The 27111-nt window shown below is 34.4% G+C and overlaps 7 protein-coding genes across 13 annotated transcripts; 5 read left to right on the top strand and 2 right to left on the bottom strand.

Moving 5' to 3' along the window:
- Positions 1-2175: 2175 nt before the first annotated feature.
- On the top strand, positions 2176-5506 carry GatB (Glutamyl-tRNA amidotransferase, subunit B). Of its 2 annotated transcripts, none has more exons than XM_053759088.2 (5): positions 2176-2332; positions 3016-3192; positions 3532-3684; positions 4074-4246; positions 4797-5506. In XM_053759088.2, exons 1-5 carry the CDS (start codon positions 2198-2200, stop codon positions 5452-5454), a joined length of 1296 nt encoding a protein of 431 aa, XP_053615063.1. In that variant the 5' UTR covers positions 2176-2197; the 3' UTR covers positions 5455-5506. The 2 variants fall into 2 exon arrangements, with proteins under 2 accessions (XP_053615063.1, XP_053615062.1); XM_053759087.2 differs by lacking the exon at positions 2176-2332 and adding an exon at positions 2425-2941.
- A 1268-nt stretch (positions 5507-6774) lies between these two features.
- Positions 6775-8728, top strand: LOC128677927 (uncharacterized). Its single transcript, XM_053759093.2, has 3 exons — positions 6775-7251; positions 7447-7573; positions 8036-8728. Exons 1-3 carry the CDS (start codon positions 6897-6899, stop codon positions 8190-8192), a joined length of 639 nt encoding a protein of 212 aa, XP_053615068.2. The 5' UTR covers positions 6775-6896; the 3' UTR covers positions 8193-8728.
- LOC128677931 (ejaculatory bulb-specific protein 3) lies at positions 8710-10127 on the bottom strand. 4 transcript variants are annotated; one of them, XM_053759099.2, is made up of 4 exons: positions 9998-10127; positions 9594-9801; positions 9052-9178; positions 8710-8890 (listed from the first exon to the last, which is right to left on the bottom strand). In XM_053759099.2, exons 2-4 carry the CDS (start codon positions 9784-9786, stop codon positions 8788-8790), a joined length of 423 nt encoding a protein of 140 aa, XP_053615074.1. In that variant the 5' UTR covers positions 9787-9801; positions 9998-10127; the 3' UTR covers positions 8710-8787. The 4 variants fall into 4 exon arrangements, with proteins under 4 accessions (XP_053615074.1, XP_053615075.1, XP_053615077.1 ...); XM_053759100.2 differs by having other exon boundaries at positions 10041-10111; XM_053759102.2 differs by having other exon boundaries at positions 9940-10087.
- Positions 10128-14129: 4002 nt separating this feature from the next.
- Positions 14130-16807, top strand: LOC128677935 (allergen Tha p 1). Of its 2 annotated transcripts, none has more exons than XM_053759108.1 (3): positions 14130-14290; positions 14962-15155; positions 16400-16807. In XM_053759108.1, the coding sequence occupies exons 2-3, from the start codon at positions 14963-14965 to the stop codon at positions 16588-16590; spliced, it is 384 nt and encodes a 127-aa protein (XP_053615083.1). In that variant the 5' UTR covers positions 14130-14290; position 14962; the 3' UTR covers positions 16591-16807. The 2 variants fall into 2 exon arrangements, with proteins under 2 accessions (XP_053615083.1, XP_053615084.1); XM_053759109.1 differs by having other exon boundaries at positions 14233-14389.
- A 1022-nt stretch (positions 16808-17829) lies between these two features.
- On the top strand, positions 17830-20379 carry LOC128677932 (ejaculatory bulb-specific protein 3). Of its 2 annotated transcripts, none has more exons than XM_053759104.1 (3): positions 17830-17898; positions 18884-19076; positions 19958-20379. In XM_053759104.1, the coding sequence occupies exons 2-3, from the start codon at positions 18887-18889 to the stop codon at positions 20164-20166; spliced, it is 399 nt and encodes a 132-aa protein (XP_053615079.1). In that variant the 5' UTR covers positions 17830-17898; positions 18884-18886; the 3' UTR covers positions 20167-20379. The 2 variants fall into 2 exon arrangements, with proteins under 2 accessions (XP_053615079.1, XP_053615080.1); XM_053759105.1 differs by having other exon boundaries at positions 17890-18147.
- A 1248-nt stretch (positions 20380-21627) lies between these two features.
- Positions 21628-23624, top strand: LOC128677934 (allergen Tha p 1-like). Its single transcript, XM_053759107.1, has 3 exons — positions 21628-21771; positions 22260-22460; positions 22816-23624. The coding sequence occupies exons 2-3, from the start codon at positions 22268-22270 to the stop codon at positions 23004-23006; spliced, it is 384 nt and encodes a 127-aa protein (XP_053615082.1). The 5' UTR covers positions 21628-21771; positions 22260-22267; the 3' UTR covers positions 23007-23624.
- On the bottom strand, positions 23271-26138 carry LOC128677930 (ejaculatory bulb-specific protein 3). The gene is made up of 3 exons (XM_053759098.1): positions 26009-26138; positions 25029-25216; positions 23271-24466 (listed from the first exon to the last, which is right to left on the bottom strand). The coding sequence occupies exons 1-3, from the start codon at positions 26080-26082 to the stop codon at positions 24279-24281; spliced, it is 450 nt and encodes a 149-aa protein (XP_053615073.1). The 5' UTR covers positions 26083-26138; the 3' UTR covers positions 23271-24278.
- Positions 26139-27111: the final 973 nt, after the last annotated feature.

The following is a 27111-nucleotide window of genomic DNA, read 5'->3' as shown; positions in this document are numbered from 1 at the left end:
ACGCGATGGCGTTCAGAAATGTACACCTAATTAAAAAATATGTAATGAGTGACGTCAAGAAATTAATGTATGTATTTTTTCTGTCTTTCTTTTATCCATAACCCTAATAGGTAGGTACTTAATAGTTCACCGTAGTATAAAGTCAGTTAGTATACTGATCTACGTAAGTACCTATGCAAGACACGTAAAAGTTTATTAAAATAAATAATACTACCAAATCCATGTACTACCAAATCCATGTACTACCAAATCCATGTACTACCAAATCCATATACTAATCCGAAAGTCTGTCTATCTGTCTGTCTATTCCTTTTTCACGGCAAAACCGATTATGGACCGATTTTGATGAAATTTGGTATGGTTTAAGACCCCAATTAAACATAAGTAGGCTACTTTTTTTCTCATCAATCAACCTCAATGACTATAATGTTTATATGAAAACCTTTTGACTGTTCGGCTTTTAAAGAGAAATTCACGCGGGCAAAGCCGCGGGCAAAACATCGTTTGAGCGTCGCATGAGAAACTGCTGAACATCTCTTACCCAGGAAGGTAATCCATCTGCCTTATGTATATCCTGCCTATGACACCCTATGGACTTTAAACACACGTTTACACTTTTATTGTACCTACCTCTAGTGGTAATAGTGGTAGTGGCAATCTACTTTATTATGTTAAAATCATACTAAACCCCTCACCATTGAGTCTTGCAAGTCATTCATTTGGAACAATTCGTATAGGTAATATTAGAAACTGACATTCCCCTTTCCCATGGACCTGACAGTAAACCCGCCGTCTCTACTTGTGCATGTTTTAAGGCAAGACATCCATCCGATTTTTAATGTCACCTACCTACATAGTGCAGTGCAGGCTCAGCAGCTTATGTTATGACGTCAGTTGGTAAATGCACAGTATGCAAACCTATAATCTATAGGTACATATTTATAATTATATCAAGTGGGTGTGTTCCTTACTGCTGTCGCATCGCACGCACCGCACCTTCGAACGATTTCCATTACATTCTACCATGTAAAATCGATACGCTTTAGTATGAAGATTGCTTGTCTTGATGAGCATTTACATTCAGTCGGTTTGCCGTTGGCAAGGCTTTACGTATACTTTGTTTTGGTTTGCAGTCATACGCCGCGAAACTCTCCATTTGAACGTACGTCTCGCAACCGCGACTCTGGAAGGCATTTTGTTCTTTTCTCCAAAAAGATCTGTAGAAATGTATTCCCTAGCTGAGGCTACCCTTGCCTTCATCGTTCTTTACCTTTTCTCTTTCCTCTTTGAAGTTGTTACGGGTCTCATAGTGTAAATGAAACCTAATTTAATAAGTAACGATACTTTAATTAAGTAAAAATGTGATACTATTTTTTAATAATTATTTAGTTAGGTAACTTTAAGTAAGTCACTATAATCAATGCAATTAGTTAGGTTTAATTTATTTTGTGGTAAATACAGCTATTACGAAAGAAGAATTTGGCGCCACACAAGCAGAACATCATAATTTCCCAGGTGAGTGGTATTGAGTAATTTTTATTGTATCTTTCTCAATATAAGTACTATGCTTCACAGTTAAAGCTAAAGTAGGTACCTAATAAAAATAACTGACTTAAGTAAAAATTTACATTTAAGTAATAGGTAATAATAATCATGTTTTTTGGGATAATTAACATCTATTTACCTTCTAGATAATTCTACATTACCATAATATTATCTTTGGCATTTTTCCTTAATTTCTTAAGGTATTACTGTTTTTTCTTATCAACGTACCTACGTTATGTAGCGATTTTGATTTTCAGAATTTTCTATATTTTCCGCGAGCACAGACAGCGCCATCTGTTACATATCTATGAAACTGTTGTCAACGTAGTCAAACTTGTCGGGCCTCTTTTGTTCGATACGCGTTATGCGGTACAAAGTCCATTCCACTAATCCACTTTCCAATTATTAAATTATGTAGTGTATAATATTACGAAATAAGCTAAAACGGTGCAAAGATACAAGAGCATTTAAAATTTAAGATAACTTGACAACATATTTGTGAAAGTGTGATGAGGTTACAGTTAAAGCTAAATAAAATTCACAATTATTTCCGATGGGTAGAAAATTAAGAAAGTGAGCTAGGATCTGAAGGGTTCCAATAATTTATTTATTTTTCTTTTTGTTCTATGGTTCAAACATATTGAAGAGTAGAATGAAGAGTAGAGAAGTCGAACAGAAGTGTGTCTGTGAAGTCTCTATACATGCTTCAGTTATTGTTCTGAGCTCTATACATGCTTTGCTCAGGCTTCTACAAAGATACCCACGGAAGATACCTATCGTTTACCAAGTAGTATAATAAAATATATTTAATTTTTTTATAATGGTAACTTCGAGTTTCACAATTTGACATAAGGTTTCAGACGTCAAAGTCACACAGTTTTTTTTCACGACGCAGTTGTCAATGCGCAGTTGTCACAATATTATTGTCAAATAAAACAGCTGATTGTATTGTATAAAATTCAGCACGAAAATAAAATATAAATTAGAAATGAAATTATTCAGAGCTTATCGTGCTATAAATAATAGATGCAATCATATTGTGTGTAAAAGAAATCTTAATACTATCGCCAACAAAGAATGGGAGAGTGTAGTTGGGTTGGAAGTCCACGCACAGTTGAACACGGATTCCAAGTTATTTTCTGGTGCTGAGAATACCTTCGGTGGCGTAGTGAATAATTGTGTTGCTTTATTTGATGCGGCCATACCCGGTACTTTGCCCGTGTTAAACAGACGATGCGTGGAATTGGGTATAATTACTGCTTTAGCCCTTTCATGCAAAGTGAATGAAGTGTCAACTTTTGATAGAAAGCATTATTTCTATGCCGATTTACCTGCCGGTTATCAGATTACACAGCAGAGAGCACCTTTAGCCAGCGATGGAGTTATTAATTTTGAGGTTATTCCTGAGTTTTGCAAGAGTACATAGTTGTAATGTTGATAATATAATGAACATGTATTTCTTTTCACCAGGTATTTACTCCTGGAATCCACAAGAAGCCTTACAAGAAGAGTTCCAAGATCAAACAAATCCAATTGGAGCAGGACAGCGGGAAGTCCCTTCATGATACTGAGCTGAAAAAGAGTCTGGTGGACCTCAACAGAGCAGGGGCACCACTCATTGAACTTGTGTTTGAACCAGACTTGGAGGTATGCACGTACAGTCATATATTTTTTATTTTGGAATAACATTGATATTAAATGAATATTATTATACTTACATATTTAATTTTGATATAACTTGATGAAGCTGATTTTCTGATTTTACTTACTCAAATTGTATTACCTTTTGCTCAAATCATTAAGTAAGCATAGTATTATGTTTCCCTCATTATTATCACTTAAATTATGCAATGTCCATGCATTGTGTGGCATGTGTCTGAGTTCAGTGACTGTTGGGACTAGGCCCCTTTGATTTCCGAAACTATCATAAAATGTATTTTGAATCATTTAATTTGAAGTAAAAACAGTTTGATTGTAATATTCCAGGATGGGGAGGAAGCAGCGGCGCTGGTGAAGGAACTGGTGCTGATCGTGCAACGGCTGGGCGCGTGCTCGGGGCGGCTGCAGGAGGGCGCGCTGCGTGTGGACGCTAACGTGTCGCTGCGGCGCCCCGGACAGCCGCTCTCTACTCGCACTGAGGTCAGCTTTGTTGGTCTTTTGATAGGTGTTCACTTTGTGTAGGTACCCACGAATCCGCATTGGAATTGCGTGGTCATGGCTCTCTCTATCTTTCTATAGGGAAGGCCAATATCCCAGTAATGAGTTGGATCTATATAAAAAAGCCTGTTTTTTTCTTAATAAAGTTTACAAGTTTCATACAGTAATTTATGAAAAAAACTATTTTAGATCTATATCTCACACAATTCAAATTTCAAAATTCTCTTTCTTTTTCATCTGAGCGTGTTCCTTGTTCCTTGCCGTCGAGCTTCAGGGTCCGCTTTACGGATCGGACTATATGGCGTGAATTTCTAAAGATACATAATGATAATTGATCGTATATAGGTAATAATGGGGAATACAAATTTCAGATAAAGAACATCGGGTCGGTGCGCGGCGTGGCGGGCGCCATCAGCCACGAGATCAGCCGGCAGCGCGCGGCGCTGGCTTGCGGCGGCCGCGTGCTCGCGCACACGCGCTTCTGGGACGCCGCCCGCCGCTGCACCGTCGCTATGCGCGACAAGGAGGTCGTGCAGGATTACAGGTATTTTTATTTTCAATTTTCAAATAGAACATCGGGTTCTGCAGTAGACGAACACATGCTCAAACACACACGGGACAAGGATTTCCTGCAGGGCTTTTTGTTTCATAAATATTATTTCACTCGATGGCAGAAACGAGAGTAAAATAGAAAATACTCCATCAATTAGAACCTAATTCTTAAATAATACATAGAGAAACAGAAAAGGAAGAAATAAATAGGAAATCAAGTACAAGTGTGCTGCTAATTTCAAATGAAATTTCTTCCAGATGACCTTATTATGACTAAGTGACATCCTCTAAAAAAATAATTTTGGAAATTCCACTCCTGAGGGATCGATTGGAGTTGCAATTATGTATGAAATTTAGCCATTTTTAAAGTCGGACACATTACATTTTATTAGGCTTAAATTTGTGATTCTGCATCGCCTTCACCGATTTTGTGATTCCGCATCTCCTACTTGCTATTTGAATTGAACACATACACATAGGGTACACTACTTTTTGAGTATGAGAAATGAAAAAATATTATTTGGAAATAACCTTCTTTTCAGATATATGCCCGAGCCGAATCTCCCGCCGTTGCGCGTAAACCTGACCAGTAGGAACGAGCACCGTGACGTCATCAGCGTGCCGCTCCTCCGGGATAGAATCCCGGAGCTCCCCGAAGACTCCCGAAGACATCTCGTCCAACAATTCAAACTACGACCAGAGGCAGCCATCCAACTCGTCAATGAACCCATACTTTTAGACTACTTTCATAACTTAACATCAGAAAACAGAAACCCAACAAAAATCGCAAATCTTTTGCTAAACGATCTCCTTACTGTTTTAAATAAAAAAAGATTGGATGTAGAAGACTGTCCAATAACACACAAGCAGTTGAAAGATTTGATCGATTTTCTTCTTGAAAATGTAGTCAATATTGAAGTGGCTCGGAAGGTTCTAGAAGAATTAGTTGAAGCATCGGACTCTGATTTGTCTGTTTCAAATATTATAAAAGAAAAAGGTTGGGCCATAGTTACTGATGAAGCGGAAATAACTAAATTGTGCGAGAAAGTCATAGAAGACAATCCTAAATTAGTTAAGCAGTATAAGGACGGGAAAACAAAGGTATTTAAAGCGTTTCTGGGTATATTGGTTAAGAGTTCTCATACTAAATTGGATATGTCCCTAGCGTCTAAAGTGATGGAGGAATTATTGAAAAAGTGATCATAAAAATAATAAAAGTAGAATAAGCTCAATAAAAGTCTGAAAATATTGATGCTGCTCTTTCATTTATAATACAAAAGTGTGCTTATGATTTACTTTTGAATTTAGACTCTTACTCATCGAATGTTGTTGTAGTGTCAGATTTTAATCAAGTCGCATAAAGGCATCTGAAAAAAGAACTGCCGTCTCACCAACCAGCAGTAAAGCCAGTTCACACTAGTGGACTACTTAAACTGTCAAAGTGCACACGATGATTTCCTTCGCAAATAATCGAATGAGTTCAATTGATAAACATTTAGATACTCATTAGCATAGGTATTTGAACCTGCCACATTTCGACCGCAGGTGGGTAAAGCCACTACTCTAGACCACTACCGTAACACGTGAATGTATCTACTTAGGGGAGTTGCATCGTCATATTTAACGTTGATTTTAACCGGCGTGCCGCTGACATTTAGACAGAAAGGTGTGCTTTGCGTTTTTCTGCACACGTTAAAGTTAATGTCAAAGTTGATGGTGCAACCCATCCTTATATTAGATTCCGAGACACGAAATAAGCCCTAATATAATAAGTCCCCCTAATAAGTCAGAGAAAAAATAACCGGCCTGACGTCACCCCTCCTTGGGAATGCTATTGTTCACTGACAACTGACAAGGCAATATGTCCCTTAGTCGCCTCGTACGAGATCGATGGTAGGATATAGTGGTGGTGTAGTGGTCCTATTCAATGACGGAACCCCGCGCCACTACTTTGGAGGTGAAGCGATAGCGATAGGTACATAAATAACTATTATAACAAGTTTACTTCTAACCGCATAATCTGCACAATATTATATTGTTTAATATTTGAAATAAAGACAAGGACTTGTCATTTCATTGCCACAACTCACTGTTACACTTGCAAACAATGAAAACGTATTATTCCTTACAGCAGCGATATTTTCATGTACTCAATAGAAAGAACAAAAATGTTAGTGAGAGCAATAAATGTCAACATTTGGGTTTGGCGGTATAATTGATATTCACGACAGTGGAAGGTTGTTGACGACTCCACGCGCCTGGAATATCGTCAACAAGACAACGACAGGGCTGTCCAAACCTGGTGACTACATAGTATTAGTAATCTGGTATTTTTTCCGATTTCTTGTTAATTTTACGGAATACTAGAAATTGAGACTGATAAATGTACCTAGGTAATTATTCGTCTTGGTTTTCTATAAAATCTGATATTTCAACTGAAATAATATTTGTGCGTTACAGTTACATATATGACTTAATACTATTTACATTTACTTAGGCGAATATATTTTTTAATTGCAGACATGCCTGGTCACATTTAATTGTTATTCAATTTATGGACTTCTGTCAGCCCTTATCAAGTAGACACCGTAACAAATCAACACAACCATTTGTTTGTACTTGTGCACGGAAAATTGCATAATATGGTATCACCAATTAAACGCCATTGGATTCGATTGCAGTTGAGAACAAAGAGCCCTCGCGATATGTGGTCAAAAATATATATTATCTGTTCGCTTCTAACAAGCACACTAGCACAATTTCCATTAGCCATAACGAGATCGTTAAGCGATGGAGTTAAAAGTGCGGGATATAAAGTTATATATGGTGATGAAGATTTGACGGTTCTCAATGAGATTGCCAATGAATATGAAAAGGAAAATGTCTTGAAGAAAGACCCCGATCTAGCTGAAGCGTTACCTCCGCTCCCGCCTGAAGACGTGAAATGTATGATGTCTGTTGATAGGCATTGTTCTAAAGATATGGGGGAAATGAAAGGTAAATTACAAATATTTTATTGCTTAAAACTTGCCTTTGCTGACATTATTTTTGAAACCTACGCAAGCATTAGTTATTAATTTATTAAGCATTAGTAAGATAGATTGGTAAGACACATAAAATGCTAAAGATCAAATTTTAAATATTAGCTTAGGCATCACACAATGTATCTGATTTTTTTATTCTGGTTTTCAGCGGTCATCATACAAGCTATACGCGATGATTGTAAAAAGTGTACAAATAATCAAAAGGAAAAAGCAGGGAAAATAATAGCTTCTCTGATGGCTCACGATCCCAATGCTTGGAAGCTGTTCCTCACGAGGTACGGGGGCTTGGATAAAGTTCAGAAGCTGATTGGTTAAATCATAGCTGTACAAAATACATAAACAACCACACTAGACCTTGACATAATGTCTAGACCATAGATTTAGTATGTACTTGTAATTATCTAAATATGGAACCTACTCTAGATCTGTGCTTGTGACTCATATTCTTACGGACAACGATGAGACCAATTTTGTATCATGTTCTATCTTTTTATATTCATAGACTACGTTCTAAATTATATCATTTAAATATTTTTAGGTGCGAGGCTACGGTACCGTAAAATTTTTGGGATAAAAGTACCCTATGTTCTAACTGTTCATCAATTTTCATCGAAATCCGTCATCAAAGAATGTTAGATCGATTCTAAAAAACCTTCTCGTTTAAACTTGTAATAAGTAGTTATTACATATGACATAGGTACATGAATAGGTTTTAAGATATTATTGTTCATTTGTAGATTAGCGCTTGTCATTAAGTCTAATAAATCACGCAAAGAAGAAATACCTAAAACAAAAATAGTAGGGATCCCAGAAGAAATACCACCTTCTAAAGAGAGCTACATGTACCCTGGCGTTAGGGTCAGGGCCAGAAGGTACGTCGCTAAAAAACTTTAATATATCTATAAGTACTTATTCGGGTCTTGCCCGTCATAACATCTGCATCTGTGTGTAACTAGAATAAGTAAAATCTAAGTAATAATAAATTATGAATTAGTTATTTCGCAATATCGTTTAAATATTGTACGTGGTATGAAATAGAGGTAAGTGAGCAGTAAGTGCCACTTTATTAAAGTCATCAAGTTTTATAAATGTCAAAAGTAACTCAAAAATAGACTATGTAATGACCTGTTTCACCGCTTGCTGATAAAGTATGCCTAAATGTAACATATCAAACTGATTGCCTTGAATATTGTTTTTCACAAATGCTGGATATGGCTAACTGGCCAATTATTAGGTTAGTTTTATCTGTCAGATTACAATATAATATTTTATCAGAAAGTTCACCACTTTCTGATAAAATATTATGAACACGGAATAAAAAAATTCAATGGTGGTGAAGCAGGTCCTAAATCTCATTTTGTCTTTTTATATTCGATTCTATATTTTAAATTCAAATTAAAAAAAGAAAGAGTTTTGTTGCTAGCAACTTCTGCGTGTGTTTTATTATATTGAGCCCCATGTATGGATCCCATCCTATATCATTACTTGTCTATTCTGATTTTTCCTTGGAACTCTTATCTTTCGCAGCTTTCGTTTTCTTCGAATTTTTATTATCCAAATATTTTTTTCTGTAACTGCCGTCTGAATTATATCTGTAAAAAAAGAATTAGTCATTATTATGCACAAGTTAGAGATAGAGTCAGAGGCATACCTAGTATTGTTTGGGTACTCCAGTCGGGTTCTAAGAGAAAAAAAATCACTTAATCAGTTTGATCTGTTATTCTAAGGCTTCTGTGTGGACAATTCTACTTACTTTTCCTCAAGTTTGATCCAGTCGTCAGGATTGTGATCTATAATGTACTCCATCACTTTATCAGCTCCTTCCCGTTGTCTTTCCGTACATTTATGACAATCGTTTTGTATGGCGTCAGGTAGATTGTCTGAAAAGACAATAGTTTTAAGAAATAAGACTCATCCAAGTCTTCACTACATTACGTATAGGACATCTCTTACCGTATAATTACTTATTCCAAATATTGTACACATAATAAATCAAAATGCCAAATGATCCTTCTCTGTCATCTGAGCATTTTAGTTTGTCTTCCGCAGCCGTTGAGCGTCGAAACCGAGGGTTCGTTTTCCTACTTTTTCGTTTCCACTTCGCACGGTCGGCATACCTCTTATCAGACCAAGACAAAGACCAAAACACAAGAAAAAAATTCTAATATCACTTTTATGGCAATTGACTAAGTAAGAGAAATTGCTCAACGTTTGTAACTTGGCTTTTAGCTTTTTAATTTTATTAACTAAGAAATATGCCACCAGTGTTGTTAAAATGTAAATGGATTAACTTACTTTTTAATTCTTTGCCATCTGGCGTGCAAGGGCCAGCATCCAGCAGGCAGTTGATATAGCCAGCCAAAAGGCGCTCATTGGCCAGTATTTCGTCCAGGTCTACACCATCGTACTTCGTGGTATATGTTGAGTCTTCGCATACAGACCCATTAAATAAATATGTAATTAGTGCAGCCAGGAGAAAAAAAATCATGGTAAAATCTGGAAGCTGATGTAGAAATATAATAAGTTTTATCCTAACTTACCTATTCATTACTAAATAAATAGTCATTACAACAACTTTGCTATATATTTATGTTAAAGAATAATTGATTAGGTACAAACTAGTCAATATATATGTACCTACTAGTTAATATACGTATAATATAGAGTTGTATTCTATTCTTATATAATATGTTACTCACTACAGATAAAAATAATTTATCAACTTAGGACAATAGTTCTTACTGATGCTGATTTGACAGTAGGTCCTTTCGCCGTTGTTGCAAAAGAATCTATTGTAATAACATACTACGCTATATATACAAGTTCTCAAAATGAAAGAAAATCACGGAAAAACGATATTAAACGACATAATTGGAGTCCACTTAGAGCTGAACGACCAGACGCAATTTCTTCCTTCTTTGAGAGTAGGTAATTCTGGTATAATAGCTCAGTATTGCTGGTACGGTCACGTCTTGCGTAAACAGATAAATAAGGGAACAAATAGAGGAATGAAATGTCAAAAAAGCCTATCAAGGCGTGATCGTTCTCCAAGTCTATCACAAAATTATGTTCAGTAATATACTTCGATCGATTTACCTGTCCTGTGTTTATTTGTCTTGTTTGGGGCGAAACCAAAAATGTTGGCTTGATGCATTTGTGACAACAGGGGTGCGAAGACTGCTACTGGAGAAGAATCAGTAAAAAAATGTACCCGCCTCTTTGTGGTGCGCGGTGGTGATGTAATGGTTAAGACGCCCGCCTGTGGATCGAAAGGTCCCAGGTTCGAATCCTACTCGTGCCACATGAGTTTTTGTATACAAATCTGACTCATATATAGTAGTTTTCATCGACCACCACACTTGCTTCCGGTGAAGGAAAACATCGTGAGGAAACTTGCACACTGGTTGATTATTATTTACTTGTGTGTGAAATGGAGAAGGTAATGGCAAACCACTCCATTAATAATGCCAAGAAAGTCGTTGTGTGTGTTTCATTCCACGTAATGACCACGACCTTCAGCCATGAGAAATACGTCTATGAAGAATTGTAAATATTCCTTTTTTACGTAATTTTTTCACGAGACTAGAAGTAAATACATATCTTCAGCGGTATATTAGGTTCGACATTAGGGTCTTCAAGAAAAGAGTCACTTTCTCAAAAAGTCGGCAACGTACCCCCGTACCCGTCCATGGGCTGCGGCGTTTGCTTTCCATCAGCTACCCGCATGCTCGTTTGCTATAAAAATCATATATACATAGATTTCAATATTATATTTATTTAAATATAGATATGAACGCATGGATATCACACGCTTTGCTTTCACATTGGTGAAAAATGTAAATGCGCACGTCTCATGTGACGTCAAGGACTGTTTTAGGTTTTTCTCAACTGGTTCTCTTGACGTCATTCTATGAGATAATGATTTGTAAGAGTGGGCCGATTTATTTACCTATTTTCGAATTTTTAACGTGATGTTTTATTATCTAGCATAGGATTTTCTTCCACTCAGTACAGATATAAAATATATGTAATTTTTACAGGTATTTATCATCATCAGATAAAAGAATAGGTTGCGCCCATACATAAAATAAATATTTTTGTTTTATTTATGGTTGCGTCGGAGCCGTCGTCAGGGTCCGCTTATCTACTCCTTCATATCTAATATATGTACCTGATATACCTATAGGAAATCTATCAATGTCGTAAATGTTACAAAATCTTTAGGAATCAATTTCATTTTACATGGTGGTAACTTTTCGTTAGTTATGTATTTAAATCTAGAAGTAAATACATATCTACGTTATTGTACATATATGTTAGACATAGGTACCTTTGGAAGCCGACACGCACTTGACCAGTTATATACAATAATTTACTTTTTCTTCTAAGCTATAGAAGAATATTTGCTCGATTTATATGTAACTGGTAAAATAGGTAAGTTCCTAGCCACAGACATTTTCTATTATTAGTAATAATGTAATATCTCACAAACTCTAATTCATTAGTCATACATCAATACACTCATGCGCAACACGGGTAAGTATTGATGTCACGAAGATACGGAGAATTCTCACTGCTCTGCTCAATAAAAACATGTTGTTTAACGAGTGTAAAGATTGGCATTAAACTACCTATTCGTTTTTATTTCATTATTCTATCTCAATCTTGTAAAAAATTGTAAAGAAACGCTGGCTTGTGTAGTCAAGGATGTTATCTATCATCCTTACTATATACTACTTTTTCGTCGCAACTTACGACCGGGCGAGGTTGAGACGAAAAAGTAGGATAGTGGACCCTGCGCTCTGACGCTCAATAGCTGAGGAAGAAACCTGAAAACCGCTCAAATGAGAAAGAGTTAGTCATATACAATTTTTACGTTTATTCAGTTTTTAACTCGTAATATTTATGATGGCGTCGTTGAGGAAATAAAAAAAAAATGGAATGATTTGCTTTTGCCTTATTGATTCAGTAAAGTTTAATTTAAAGAATTTTCATGAAAATGTGTGGTTAATCATACAATGTGAGTATTGTATTTTTGTGATAGCCTTCAATCTCTAAACTAGATCGCTAAGAACAAATAATACATACAATCACAGAAGAATGATCTCCATGCAAGCACAAGCGCTTGAATCTTGCCACTGTAAGAGTTAATTAACTTACAATGTAGACGACCAGAAGTAAGTAACATTTTATATTGAGACAAAGCCTAAGTTTAAGCATATTTCTGTCTGAATTTATCTTTTTTTCATTTTCCTGTTTTTGTCCCTGAATATGTAGTTGTATTAATTGAAGCTGTAGATTTTTGTTGGCAGAAAATGTTTCAATGGAATTAACCTTACCTTCAAATGACCTACGTGTGACGAATGCTTGCTGACTCATATTAATTTTCTATAAATAAATTTGTAAAAAGTAAATGTCCTTTTCGAGTGTGTTTTTATTGTGAGCTAATATTTTTTGATAATGATTTTATTCAAGTCGCCTAACGACATCTGATGTCATGACTCTACGGCTTCCCTAACGACGAAAGTAAATGAAACCGCAACAAATAAAATAAAACTGATGACTGAAATAAATTTATTTTCATGGTAACAATATGCAAGCCTATTTCTATTTATAAAGAAAACTTTAGAGTTCTTTTTAAAAACATACGTACCTATAAAGTTTAGGATCTTATTTTTATAACTTAATTCGCAAAAGTACAGGTCTTTGTAATCACTGTCAAAGTAATTACAAAGAAATAATAAAATGATTACTTAACGATCGTCAGAGAAACGGATTTTTCGTAAATATCTTTGCTTTGACGACAACATGATCAGTAAATGAGGGGAATATTATCGTATTGTGGAAACTTACTCCAATTAACTATAATGTCTACTATTATGCATAGCTAATCATCAATCTGACTAATGAAATGATCCAACAGTAACGTAACGGAATATTGTAATAATCATCATGGTGATAAATCATTGAAACAATACCACTATTTATTCTATGTTTCTAGTATCAAGGTTATTTGGTTATATAAGTCAAAGGTATATTTTGTAAAAAATAAACCGGTCTTGTTCCAGCCTACCCACTTTATGTAGTACCACGAAAGCGAAGCTCTGGTGCGGCGCAGCTAGCGCCCCACCAGAGCTTCGTTCTCGTGGGAATTTCGGGATAAAAATAACCCTATGTGATATTCCAGGTTATATTCCATATTTCATAACAATAGGTCCCCGCATTGGTTGGCGTGGAAAAGCAACAAATAAACATATCGCATGTATAATAATATTAAACTATTTCAAGCAAAATGTATAGGACAGAATGTTAGGAAATTTGGTATACGGGTAGTATATAGCGTTGCGACGCACCTAGTATTTTTAAAAACAAAGTCTGGTGAGTATCTATTTAACTCAAGAAGAGGGGCTGAATGGCTAAATCAAATATAATATTTTAGCATATAGGATTTTTCGTATCTCGATATTTCGTCGAAAGCAGAGACATTAAAAGAAACAAGCTGAAATTAAGTCTTTTTAGATCATTTCCTCCGATATAAGGAAAAATACGAAGAAACGGGCTCAACTGAATTTTCTTAAATTTTAACTAGAGAACCTAATTTATATAATAATTAACTGTTTTTTATAAATATCACAAGTACTTTTATTTTTTTTAAAATAATAATGAGACGTAATAATTTTGAAATCATATGATTTAATTTTGCATTTTCAAAGACCTTACCTTTTGAAAATTTAAACGTGATCAAATTGGAATAACATCACGATTGTAAGTAGGTATCTCATCGGTGTAGACTCAGCATTTTTTCTACGTGCGTCGTCAGTTAATGCATCTTAATTGATTGTGACGATTCCGTGAAACTGACCAAACAAGTTCTATATTGTCAAAATTTGATGTACTTCATAAGTATAAAAAGTGGACGAACTCTGACCAGTGCATTATTAGCGGCCAAGTGTGACTGACAAGTGTCTTGTGACATAATAATAACCCTTAAGGTAGGTTGTAAGATTATAGACCGCTTGGTTAGCCAAGAGGTTATAGTGGTTGGTTGTTGTGATTGTGAAAAGTTTGTCTCGTGTGTTTGTGTTTTATAGGTACCTATGCTTTTTTATTATACCAATAAGGACTTAACCCTGCCTTCCATGACTATAAATCACTGTTATTTTTGTTACATTGCAAAAAAATATAATATGTATTTTATTTATTTTGTAAATACTAATTACAATTTGTAAGCACGATTATTAGACATTATGATTATTATTAAAGTTACATAAAAAAAATTTGATTTCAGTAGTACATTTTCAATGGTTAAGTAAAATTACGCTTCTGCCCAATGAAATATCTGTAATTTCAGCATTCATCATAATTTAGCCATTTATATGGATTTACCCAAACCCTAAGTAGTAAGCTGTAAATATGTAACTAACAAATCACACAAATTTAAGCTCCAAAGTGTTATGGGATACTAATTCACGATACGAACGATACTAAAATTTATAATAAAATAGGTATAGATAAACATCCAAAACCCAGGTCAATCTGAAAAACATGATTTTCCATTTTGACCTGACCGGGTATCGAATTCGGGACCTCCAATGTAGCAGTCCGTCATGAAGTCCAATAGACTAGGTAACTGTAGGTTCTTATTTTTTAATTGGTGTTTCAGAATGAAGGTGTGTGTAGCACTTTGCGTATTAGCCCTGACCGCAGTGGCCCTGGGCCGACCGCAGTCCCAGTACACGGATCGTTACGACAACATCGACCTGAACGAGATCCTTAACAACCGGCGGCTGCTGGTGCCCTACATCCAGTGCGTGCTAGGAGAGGGCAAGTGCACTCCCGACGGCAAGGAACTCAAATGTAAGTTGTGCCTAATATTGTTACGTATAGATCACGTTAACAGTTGATTAAGACTTTTTGAGAGATTCAGGACGTCGCTATTGATATAAAAGATCGAGTTTAATTTGAAGAAACATTTATTCACTTAAAGTTTCTTGCAATCAAATATACATTTGATGATACAATGGCAACCAAGATACTGCCTAGCTTCGTCTGCCAGTTTACCTATGGGACATTTGGAGAAGGTGATAGAGCAATCCAGCCGAAGCCAGTCTGCTTCAAGATAGATAGAGAAATAATAGATACAAGATTATACGATATTTAGAAAGAAAGAAAAATACGTTTATTTAGAAATTGCTGAATCATTTTAGAGAAAAATAGTAGTTGAGAAAGATTAGCAGGTAGTCAAAGAATATACAAGTCATGGCCTCGAGTCTTCAGTAAATGTATGTATTTGCGGGTGCGAGCGTCAACGATGTCTCGTCAATCTCATAAGTGTGTCAGTTTGCTCGACCTCGTGCGATGCCCACCATCTATCACGTGGCCTAATAATTAATTCAAAATTAGCTATAAACCTCTTGAAATACTATTATGGTAAATATGCATAATATTATACTTGTAGACAACATAATAAATGTTAGATTATGGAGTAGGTATTAGAAATGGAATTCTTTTGAAATTAGTTCCAGGTCCATGTTCCATGTTCTATACTAAAATAAATAACACCCAAAATCACAATAATATTTTAAATATCTATGGGAAACATTGATTTTGGTCCTTACCGCATTTAGCATACCAAATATTCGATTTTAACCAAAATAGTGAATAAAAAATATAACTTTTAGGTACATTGTAATTAATTCAATAATATAATTTAATCTATCCTGTAGCTTTGCATTTATGTTGTTTTTGTATCCCCCGAGAGTTATTAGGTAAAAAACCACAAACTGTCATATATTAATAAAAAATCATATATTGACAACGTGTAGGCGTGAAAGCGCAAATAACCATTCCTTATGTAAAATAAAACAAAGGTTGACTGATAATGCTCCGCCTCTTGTACTTTACATATTGTATTCTGTGAATTATCGTCATCAGGCTCATTTCCGCCCACAGCTGCGCATAGAACTCTCTTCTTTTACCTTTTCTATCGTGTGCCAATCTAATCCATGTACGACGTGTGACCTTGACGATGTCATCCACCAATCTCGCTAAAATAAATAACTAGAAAAAATTATGTAAATGAATCTATTTGGCATTTCCAGCTCACATCAGGGAAGCCTTGGAGAATGACTGCGCGAAGTGCACAGAAAATCAGCGGGAGGGCTCTCGTCGTGTGATTGCCCACCTGATCAAGCATGAGCAGGACTATTGGGCCAAGCTGAAGGCCAAGTACGACCCCTCGGGCAAGTACTCCAAGAGGCATGAGCAGGAGTTGGCCGCCGCGACGGCCTAAACTTGTGACATCTGTGGTCTTGAGATTATCTTCAAGAGCCCGCGCTACGAAAGAAATTCAATAACGATGTGGAATTGTCAATAATTTGATGGCTCACGTTCTTGTTGTCAGCGGATGTGGCGCCGACTCTTAACAACTTTTTTAAATAATTTGTTTCCTAAAGCTCATTTTTAATAAGTAAGTTCTTGAAATAATCATCACACGTAGACTTATAACATATTTTAGATTTACTATTAAACTTATTTTAGATAATTACAACCTTAATTAAAAAAACTTTCAGTAAGAAAACTTTTTCATTTGTTACGAAATATAACAGCATGTAAATATGAGAATGGACGTAGGTGACAATGCAAATTTTCTTACAAATATATGCTTATGTAAGTAGGTACTTCCATAACAAAAGATTTAAAAATTTTGTTTTATATTTTAAAACATGTAACTACTGTACATAGAGGTATCGTGAATAAGTTGAAAATATTATGATATTATTAATTAATATATATACATAAAGTTTAGGATAAATATCATTATATTTATCCTCATTATTTATGTATTTTTAATAAAGTTTTAAAGTGTTATTGGTTTTTTCTTTCAACTTTGCAATAAATCAATCTTCACATGGGTGAGGCTTTCTATAAAATATATAGCTATAAATATCTTTACTGAACTTCGATTGGAATTGGTTTTGCTGTTATGGTGTATGTATTGGTTCACTAGGCTTTTGTTACCTAGCTCTAGCTATCCAGGTGCGCCAGACGTCGGCTGATCGTCACTCGTGGAGGCGCCCTATACTTGCACCCAAATCTTCCTGAACTAAGTTACACAAATTCAGAATCGTTAAAATAAATATCAGTTTTTAAAGTTTTTCGGAAATAACCAGGTTGCTAGTTCCTAGACTGCTTAGAAGTCTAGATCGCTGAATCATTGAAATAAATCAATTTAATATTATTGCTCTTAGAATGTTCATAAATATTTGCGTCTTCTTATTTTTGTCTGTTTTTCTAATGTATTTGGTCAAAAAAATAACAATTACTGTATTTTTTTATTGAGTCTGTCAGCTGGACCATCGAGCAATCATAATAAAGAATATTCGAAACTATTATTACTTGATAAATTAAAATAATAGCACAACTATGGCCAAATTTGATGCAAATATTAGTCACACAATGTATGTACATAATTATTGAGAATCTCTGTGTATTTTTTTTAAGTTTACGTCACCGAGTCAAAGGTTTATTTTGTAAGAATGTAATAAAAGAGGCGAACATGTTACATTTTGATTAGTTGAAAGTGTAAAGGACAAAAAAGGTAACGTGCTAACATTTGAAATATTTTGAAGGGATATTAAGGAAGTGCTGATCAAAGCAATGTAGTTTAAAGTGGTTTGATAATAAAAATCTTGATATTTAAGAGACGAAAAAAAATTGTATATCCATAATATAAACACTTTCAAACATATGTAATCGAAATTGACGTGTGTAAAACCATACTAATAAAGTTACCGTGTACAAAAGAACACTATTTTGTACAACACTTACCCAAACTTATCTTGCTGTTGTAAGTAAAGCAATCTGCTCTTTTCCTTCATTATATTTTGTGTATTTCATGGCGAGCGTTACGTACATTTTTTTATTATGTTGGATTTACATTGTAAATCAATTGTGGAATCAGATTTTGTGATAGACAAATAATATAGGAAATAAATATATTTTTTAAGTTAAACGGAGGACCCTCAGCTCATACATAGAAAATTAGGAGGATTATATCTCATAAACTATGTAGATATAGACACATTAGATAACGTATAGGTTAAGATCATGCGTAGAAAAGATATGTGATATTATCGTAAAACAAAGTTATAAATGAGTCGTCCTAGACACACTGGTAAAACATCCAATGCAAATAAAATTTTAAGCATTTACAGCTCTCCTGTTTGAAATTTTTTGGAGTGCAAGTTTGTTTTAAATTTTAAGAGCATTGTAAAATTCGTGCCTTTAGTCCTCAATAGAGGATAGAATTATAAAAGAAATATCTTTTATAATTGTAACCGTTTGATTAGTTAACTTAATATATATAGGTAGAAAACCAAAATTGTTTCATTTTGTAAAAAGAATGATACTAATTATAATTAATTTAAAAATTTTAATATTTAATAGTTTTTTTTCAATAAAATCTTTATTTTGTGGTTTGAGGTGTTGGTCTAATTATTTCACATTAGTCACATCAAAACAAACTCCTAACAAACTTCACCACATAATTTTAATACCTAGTCTATACTACAATTTATTTCCAGACAATGCGAACTGTAATCCTGGTGTGTCTGTTGGCCGTCGCGGCGCTGGCTCGTCCAGAGAAGGAGTACTACACGGACAAGTACGATAACATTGACCTGGACGAGATCCTGGACAACCGCCGGCTGCTGATCCCGTACATCAAGTGCTCACTCGACCAGGGCAAGTGCTCCGCTGATGGCAGGGAAATGAAATGTAAGATTTTTTTATACTAAAACAGGCAGACAGGCTTGCGACACATCTAATGGGAAGTGGTCACCGCAGCCTTTGGATGTCTGCAACAATGTATCATACACGAGTTGCAAACTTTGTGGCCTAATGTCTTCTGCCACAGTACCCTGTATGTCTCTTCAAACTACGAACATCGTCTAGTCTTGTTAATAAACGTACATATAAGAACATTTCCAGAATCTATATTTTTGCTTTCACCACAAGTTGAAAGATTTTTCTTTATTTATTAATTGGCTTTATTTCATAAATTTGAGATAGGTACTAACGTACGCATATAAAATATAGTCAAAACCCTTCATATATTTACTTACAAAAGAACACTTGAAGGTAAATTACATAAGTAGTAAAAACTTAAAATTCATGAACGTTTTTTACTAAACTCTCATAAATTGTTACTCAAGTTGAATCACTAGTCAAATGAAATTCTGAAAAATATAAACAATGCTAGAAGGTCGGTAGCTGTCGCGAGACGCGACCTTGACTGACACGAGTTCAAGTTTAACCCAGCCGGTTATTGTTTTCCGTTTATAACTTGTGGAAACTGCCATGCAATGCGCAGCCTGCAATTGTAGACTGCATATAAATTTTGATTGCATCCAACGCTAGCTGTTACCCTTGATTTTGCCCGTGACAAAGAGATCAGAATATTTATTTTCATCGAAATCTTGAGAGCCAATTTGAAATGTCAAAACAAAATATATAATTATGAAAACACTTGAAAAAAATATTACAAGCCTATAAAATAATTAATTTTAAATAATTCAATTTAATTTAATTAGTTCTTAATTGTATTATAAAATATTAGGGACTGGTGTTTCTAAGATTTAAAATGTATTTCTCCACAGCTCACATCCGCGATGCCATGGAGACGGAATGCTCGAAATGTACGAAGAAACAGAAGAAAAACACCAGGAAAATCCTGAGACACTTGATAATACACGAGAAGGACTTCTGGGAACAACTGAAGGCTAAATACGATCCTACAGCCAAGTACTACCCTACGTATGAGCATGCTGTCGAAATTGATGACAAGGCTTTCTTTGGAGAAGCTTAGGTAGTTAATACATTATTTATGTAGCTATTAAGTCCTACTGTTGGGCAAAGACCCCTCTTTTTATGTTTCAAACCACTTCTGTCACGCGCCTGTTGTTACCTTTCCTTGTTCAGTTCATCGGACCATCTTATTCCCGGCTTCTCTATCGACCTCTTGCCATCAGTCGGGACTCAAGAAGTTACTTTTTAGTACCGTAATAAAGCATATTTAAATTATGTTCGTTTTATTGAATAACTTTTACCAAGTATATCAACTGTCATTGTGTTAAAGCTAATGAGTATCACTGGAACTATTTAAATGTCAGTTTTGAATCAAAAATAAATCAAGACATTTTATATTACAGTAACGATTATTTTACGTAATTATATATTTGTTGCACGTAGTATTCTCAAATGAAATAAAAACAATTCTTACAGCTTGTAGTGGTTTAGTGCTATATAAAAGTTTACATCAAACATTTATTTAAAAAACAGCTCAAGACTTTATTAATTCATGAATTACTATACGTTATTATACGTTAAATGATTTCTTTAAAGATTAAGATAAAATCACAAATTGTTTTAATCCTAAGTATAAATCACCTATTACTATTTTGTTATTATTTAGTATTGATCTTTGCTTACCCGTAGTCGGCAATACATGTAGACTTAGCTTTTATTTCGCAATTTTTTTCCTTCCTTTTTTAACGAAAATACCGACAATAAACCTAAATAAATTGGTACGTATTTATCTAAGGTATTTATTCTACTAAACAGGTACATATATTTTCAGTATGACAAAAATAGGTTAGTAACATGGCTATCATATATCTCAGGAACAACTGACTTGGTTCATTTGGATATATTAACTAGTTTTTATAGATGTTTATGACGTATGTAAAATACTGTGGAAGTCCCACAGTGTGTGAATAAGGCATCAAACACACGTACATTTTTCTTATATTTTTTACACGTACATTTATCATACATACTTTATACTGTAGAAACATGGCTCAGTAACAGTTTTTATTAATTTAAATCGCAAATGACTTTCGCCTGCTTTTATTGGTTCCATTTTTTTTCTCAAATATTTTTAATAAAAGGTTAAATACCATGATAAATGAAGAAAGAAAGATAAGTAGCCTCTTTGTTCAATATTTTATCACGAAGTTATATTATTTAATTTTATGTGTTCATATAAATACATTAATGAAATGTTTTATGGAGCCATGGGCTGTGTATAGGAAATGAATATTGGACGTTTCAAATAGCTTCAATTTATTGCGGTCACTTACGTTTTATTTATGTTTATCTAATTAGTCAGTAAGTAAATCCAGACTTGATATCCAGTGGAGAGGGATTTTATCAATGTTATTTTATGATTGCTTACGCATTTAGCATTTTATAAGCTTTTTTATAAGTACACTTGAAGATGTTATAGTTCTATCACACACAGCCGTACAGACGTAGTGTGTGACATTCGCTTTATCGTTCTAAGAACCACAAACCAGTTTATGGTTGTTGATCTGAGGATGGAGCCAATGTCCTAGTCGGTATAAAAGTTAAGCGTCTCACTGGACACTCGCACACTAATCAGTCGGTCAGTGTCAAGGAAGTTGAACAAAATGTAAGTTCTTTTTGTTATGCTATTTTGGCGAGCCTATTCTTCCTATGTACTCGTTTCATTTTACAATAAAAGTAAGGCACAAGATTGTTAAAATAACCATTAAACTCTTTAAACATGTGCGAATAGTTTTGTACCAAGTAGTTTATAAGGGTACTATCGCCAATGTCGAGTATTGACTTTATAGCATTTAACATAAAACTGCAACAAAGATTTAAATAAATTTATCATCCTTATATACATAATACTCGCATGCACATAAAAATCCCTTAATTATTCTTTCCGGCAGGAATTAAGAAAAATACTCACAGTGCACTCCTAGAGTCCAAAAAGAACCTAGATACACACCAAATTCCAGCTTTGTAAGATTAGTAGTTTTAGTCTGGTTGCACTATATCTATCTGTCACTCAGCTAGGATTTTATACAAACTTATACTTAAACTATATATTTTTAAATTTTGATGATAACTCGACACCTAATTACTTTTCAGCTTTAAAAATGAAATCCTGTATTATTTTCTGTCTGCTGGCGCTGGTGGCGGCCGCAGTGGCGCGCCCTAGCGAACATTACACTGACAGATTTGACAACGTCAACCTGGATGAAATCCTGGCCAACAGGCGACTGCTCGTTCCGTACGTGAAGTGCGCCTTGGACCAGGCCAAGTGCACTCCGGATGGCAAGGAACTCAAATGTAAGGGGCTAATGTAAAAATGGAACTATTTGTTTGATGCATTTATAGACGATCAAAAATAATGTTTGATTAATATCGTCATAAAAATATAGGAATCAATAAATTCGCATGGAAAGAAAACCGCTTGCAGATATTGCTTGTATCTTTGTGCCTGATAGCGTTAAAAATTGTGTTTCACATGAGTTAGATAGGGCTAACTGGCAAAAAACTTCAGATAATTAATCCGTAAAACATTAGCCTTAGTACTGGAAGTATTGTATAATCTGTGCCCTTAGTATAAAAGTGGAGAATTAGATAAATAATAAAATAAAAATGTTATTACAGCAAATAATTAATTAGACTTAAATTTCCCCAGCTCACATCCGCGACGCTCTCGAGAACGGGTGCGCCAAATGCACGGAGCCCCAGCGCGAGGGTACCCGCAAGGTGATCGGTCACCTCATCAACCACGAGCCGGACTACTGGAACCAGCTCACGGACAAGTATGACAGAGACCGCAAGTTCACCAAACAGTACGAGACCGAGCTGAGGAAGTTCAGGCATTAGGCCGTTTAGAAAAATATTGCGTAAATTTATTTGCTTTTTGCAAAACGGGAGGTTATCTTGAAGAATACAATTTAGAACATCATGTATTATGATCATGTATCATCTATTTTAGAATTGGAATATCATTTTGTAAGATTGTTTTTACACCGATAAGGAAAGCATATTATATATATCCATGAATACACACTATAGCTTAAGTGATTTGCATGATAAAAGCTATATGTAAATTGCTTAAGCTATTATTTTATAGATTATTCATTGATATATGAATTAATCATATAAAACACTATATTTTATATTCCAGCGTTTCTGCTAACTGTCGAAGTAGATTTAGTTTTATTTAAACTTTTCAGCACAAGTAGTGTAGGTATCTGTGATTTTCCCTTTAAAAAGCAAAATCAGTGAAATCTTACGAAGGAAACGGTCCTGGTGACTGGAAAGAAGACTGTCCTAAAACTTAACACGATATAGTATAGTTGCATAACCTTTGCAGTATTTGTTTTAAAATTGGAACGGCAATGTTGCTGAACTATGATTTTGATATTCGGGAGTTTGATAAAATACAACACTAAATTGTATAACTGAGGTTTTATTCTAATAAACTTTTGTGATATTTTATTTGTTTTTTTTTTAATTATTCAGTGTACAATTAGACGCAATGTTAGCTAAGTATATTATATGTATAGGTTATTAATAGACCAATTAATCGATACACAAAAATATTTACATACATATTTTTCGATTTTCGAAAACGCGTTGATGTCTTTTTAATGAAGATGTCTTTTTTTTTAGAAATTATTAATTAAAATCTACACTTGTATATTTGTTTCAATTATAATAGTCTTATACCGATTAATAATGTATTTTATCTAGTAATAAAATACAATGATTATAAAAAAGAACGAAGAAGAAAAATGTGTAATAAAATTTTCATAAAGACATCAACGCGTTTTCAATTACGTGAATTTTTGTTTTTTTATATATTTAATTATTATAAAACTGGCACGTGTCCCATTTTAGAACTTCTCGTACGTCCGAGCCTAGTTGTAATTAATTTTAAATAATTATTTTGGTCGTATTACTTCATTGCATTTTATTAACAATAGCTTAACGTCCAAATTAATAGTTTAGGAAAATACTCGCTGTTTGAGCTTAATTTTTGTAAAAGATTTATGTAAAACAATTTGTGTAAAATGTATATTTTTGAAAATTTTCATAGTTTCAAGATTATTGATCCTAATTGCTATTTACGATATGTCATTCATTATTGATTTAGTCGTCAGAGGCTAAGAAAGCCTCGTAAATACTCCTGTACTGGTTGTCCGGGTCGTATTTGGCGATCAACTTCTTCCAATAGTCTTCTTCATTAGTCTGTATATGCTTCACAACCTTTCTTGCCTTTGATTTTTGCACAGGTGTGCACTTTGAGCAGGCCGTCTGCATCGCGTCCTTGATATGTACTGAAATGATACACAGAATTTGTTAAGATATTCTATTTTAGGATATTTGTTTTAATTCAAATCAATATTAAGACCTACGTAATGTTACTACATTTGGCTTCTCCTTTCTGTACATGGAATGTGTAAAAAGTATAATTTACTATATAAAGGTATCTAAGTAACCGGTGGAGTATATATTAAAAATCAATCGGCTACTATGAAAAATTAAAAGTTATGCCTTGTGTAGACACACAAGACTCTAAAAGAAGCCAAATTATGCTTGACCGTTGTCTTTTCTCCAGAATTTTCTTCTTTCGTATCGACGTGTCGACAATGTGGACGCTATCCAACGATAATTAATTAAAGTAATTTTAGAAATCAAATTATTCCGGACAAGTGATGTCGGCTATTCTCCATAAGGTGACGCAATATAACAAAATGCCAATAAAGTTCATGAAGTAAAAAAAAAAAAAACATAATAAAAACAAGACGTTTTGTTTTTATTATGTTTTTTTTTTCACTTTATGACTTTTATTCACTATTTATACATGTCTATTTCTCACTTAAATATAAATAAAGTTACCTTTGAGTTCCTTCCCTTCAGGCGTACACCTCCCCTCGTCGAGTATGCACTTGAGGTAGGGCGTCAACAATCGCCGGTTGGCAACGATCTCGTCGACGTCGATGTCGTCGTATCTGTCGGTGTAAGTATCGTCGCACGCGCAGAGACCCAGCAGGGCCAGAGATATTGTATATATTGCTATTTTCATCCTGTGGAATTAATGATAAATAACATTAAATTAACGGCTATAAGCTTGTATCGTGGTTCCACTAATACAGAAACGTGAACAAAACACCCAGAATTTGTGATCAGAAGTAGATAATAATATATTTGATCGCGATGGGAATCGAACTCAGGATCTCCATGCAGCGACGGGCGTATGCTGATCACGCCACGGATGTACGTTAACTTCCATCCACCGTGGGTCGAAGAGAAAAAAATATTCTGTGATCCATTATTTTTGATACATTACTAGGCTCCACTGATAAAGAATATTTTTTTCCTTGATAGAGATATAAGGGTAGTCTAACCGTCTGCTTTTTTTTCTTGAATATGCGATATTAGTTGAAATAATACACTCGATAAGAAAATGTACCTCATATATCTGTATGTGTCTACTGAAATATCCGACAATTTGAAATATTACTAGATGCTAAATATAAACAAATAAACAAATAGTTATATTCTGTAGATGATTTAAGGTTTGAGCTCTAGATATCTATTATGAAGGATTTCTTTTTGCAATGCTTTTCTCAAACTTTGTTCAGTTAGAAGAAATGTTTGCAATTACTTCATACCGAAGCACATAAATAAAACGATGTGAATGATGGCTGTTTAAATAGTTGAAGTAAATTTATCAATTATTAATTGTGCACGTTTTTTTAATATTGAATACTATTAGTTATTAAGGAAAACCAGTTTGTTTGCACATGGAGTTGACAAACAGGATAACTACACTCCTTAATATCTAAGTGTCACTGAGTTCCTGACAAAGAACTTACTTGATAAACACACTATCCACTATCCACCACAAAGTTCTGTTTGAACAATGAAGAACCTGAGTAATCGATATCATTTATATCTGTGTCTCCGTATCGTAATACTGATTGCGGAAATTATAATGACTGCCATTGTTCAGTACACAGGATCCAACACCTCAGGCCAGATGGGATTTCCACTTGGGTCTGTAATAGGAGCGAATAAGGAGTACTGTTGGAATTAGATGATAATAATAATAAAAGTTTATTTTTCTCATTGCAAGAGTGGATCTTGTAAGTTTTGGAAGCTAGGTCTCCTGGAATCAATTTTTACAGGAACCTGTTTTACAGGTAGCTAGGCTCCTCCCTCGGATTTCATTTTCTTGATAGATTTTTTGTCTTGTTGAACTACTTGTTGTACTCAATTTTTATATATGCATGGAATTATATATTTAAGGTTATGTAAATAAAATAAATAAGAATATTCACTGATTGTTAATTTTGAATAATATTACCTTATCTGTCTGTCTGTCTGTCTCTATATGCATTTTTTTTTAATTTGAATTCTAATGGTAGGAATTTCTATTACAGGCGCCAAGTGGAAATTATCTCTGATTAACAGAAGTGTTAGGTATATTTGTGAAATAAAGTTGATTCTACTACAATTAAAATGCAATTAATAACAAAGGGAATAATCGATAATTAACCAAACATTGTATGTATAGGTAATTATGAAAAGCATTGTTAACTTTGACCAGTGAATCATAAAGTTTATACACAGTAAAGTAATTAAAAAATAGGTTTAAAAGCAATATATGTATTTTTTATTATAAAAATAATAAATAAATGGGGTGTGACACCTTCCTATGCACTGTGTTACGTCATTCCGATCTCCGCCGCTCGAATGGATGTCACCGACTTTGATCTTCAGTGTCGAGAGAATCTGGTCGGACCAACGCATGGGGCAACGTCCTGTGAATCTTCTAGACTTTCCATTTTACCTAATCTTCACATGTGCCGTATGCAACCAGCGACGGACTGGATTCGAGGTAGAGGTTTGGTAGTAAGTGGAAATAAAAGACAGGAGACAGAGACGAGTGTAGGAAGTTAGGGAACGATTTTGCCCA

Source organism: Plodia interpunctella, chromosome 18 (genome assembly GCF_027563975.2).
Source record: "Plodia interpunctella isolate USDA-ARS_2022_Savannah chromosome 18, ilPloInte3.2, whole genome shotgun sequence".
In the NCBI taxonomy this organism is placed as follows: Eukaryota; Metazoa; Arthropoda; class Insecta; order Lepidoptera; family Pyralidae; genus Plodia; species Plodia interpunctella.
The sequence above is the reverse complement of the archived record's forward strand: the minus strand, read 5'-3'. Positions and strand labels throughout refer to the sequence as shown.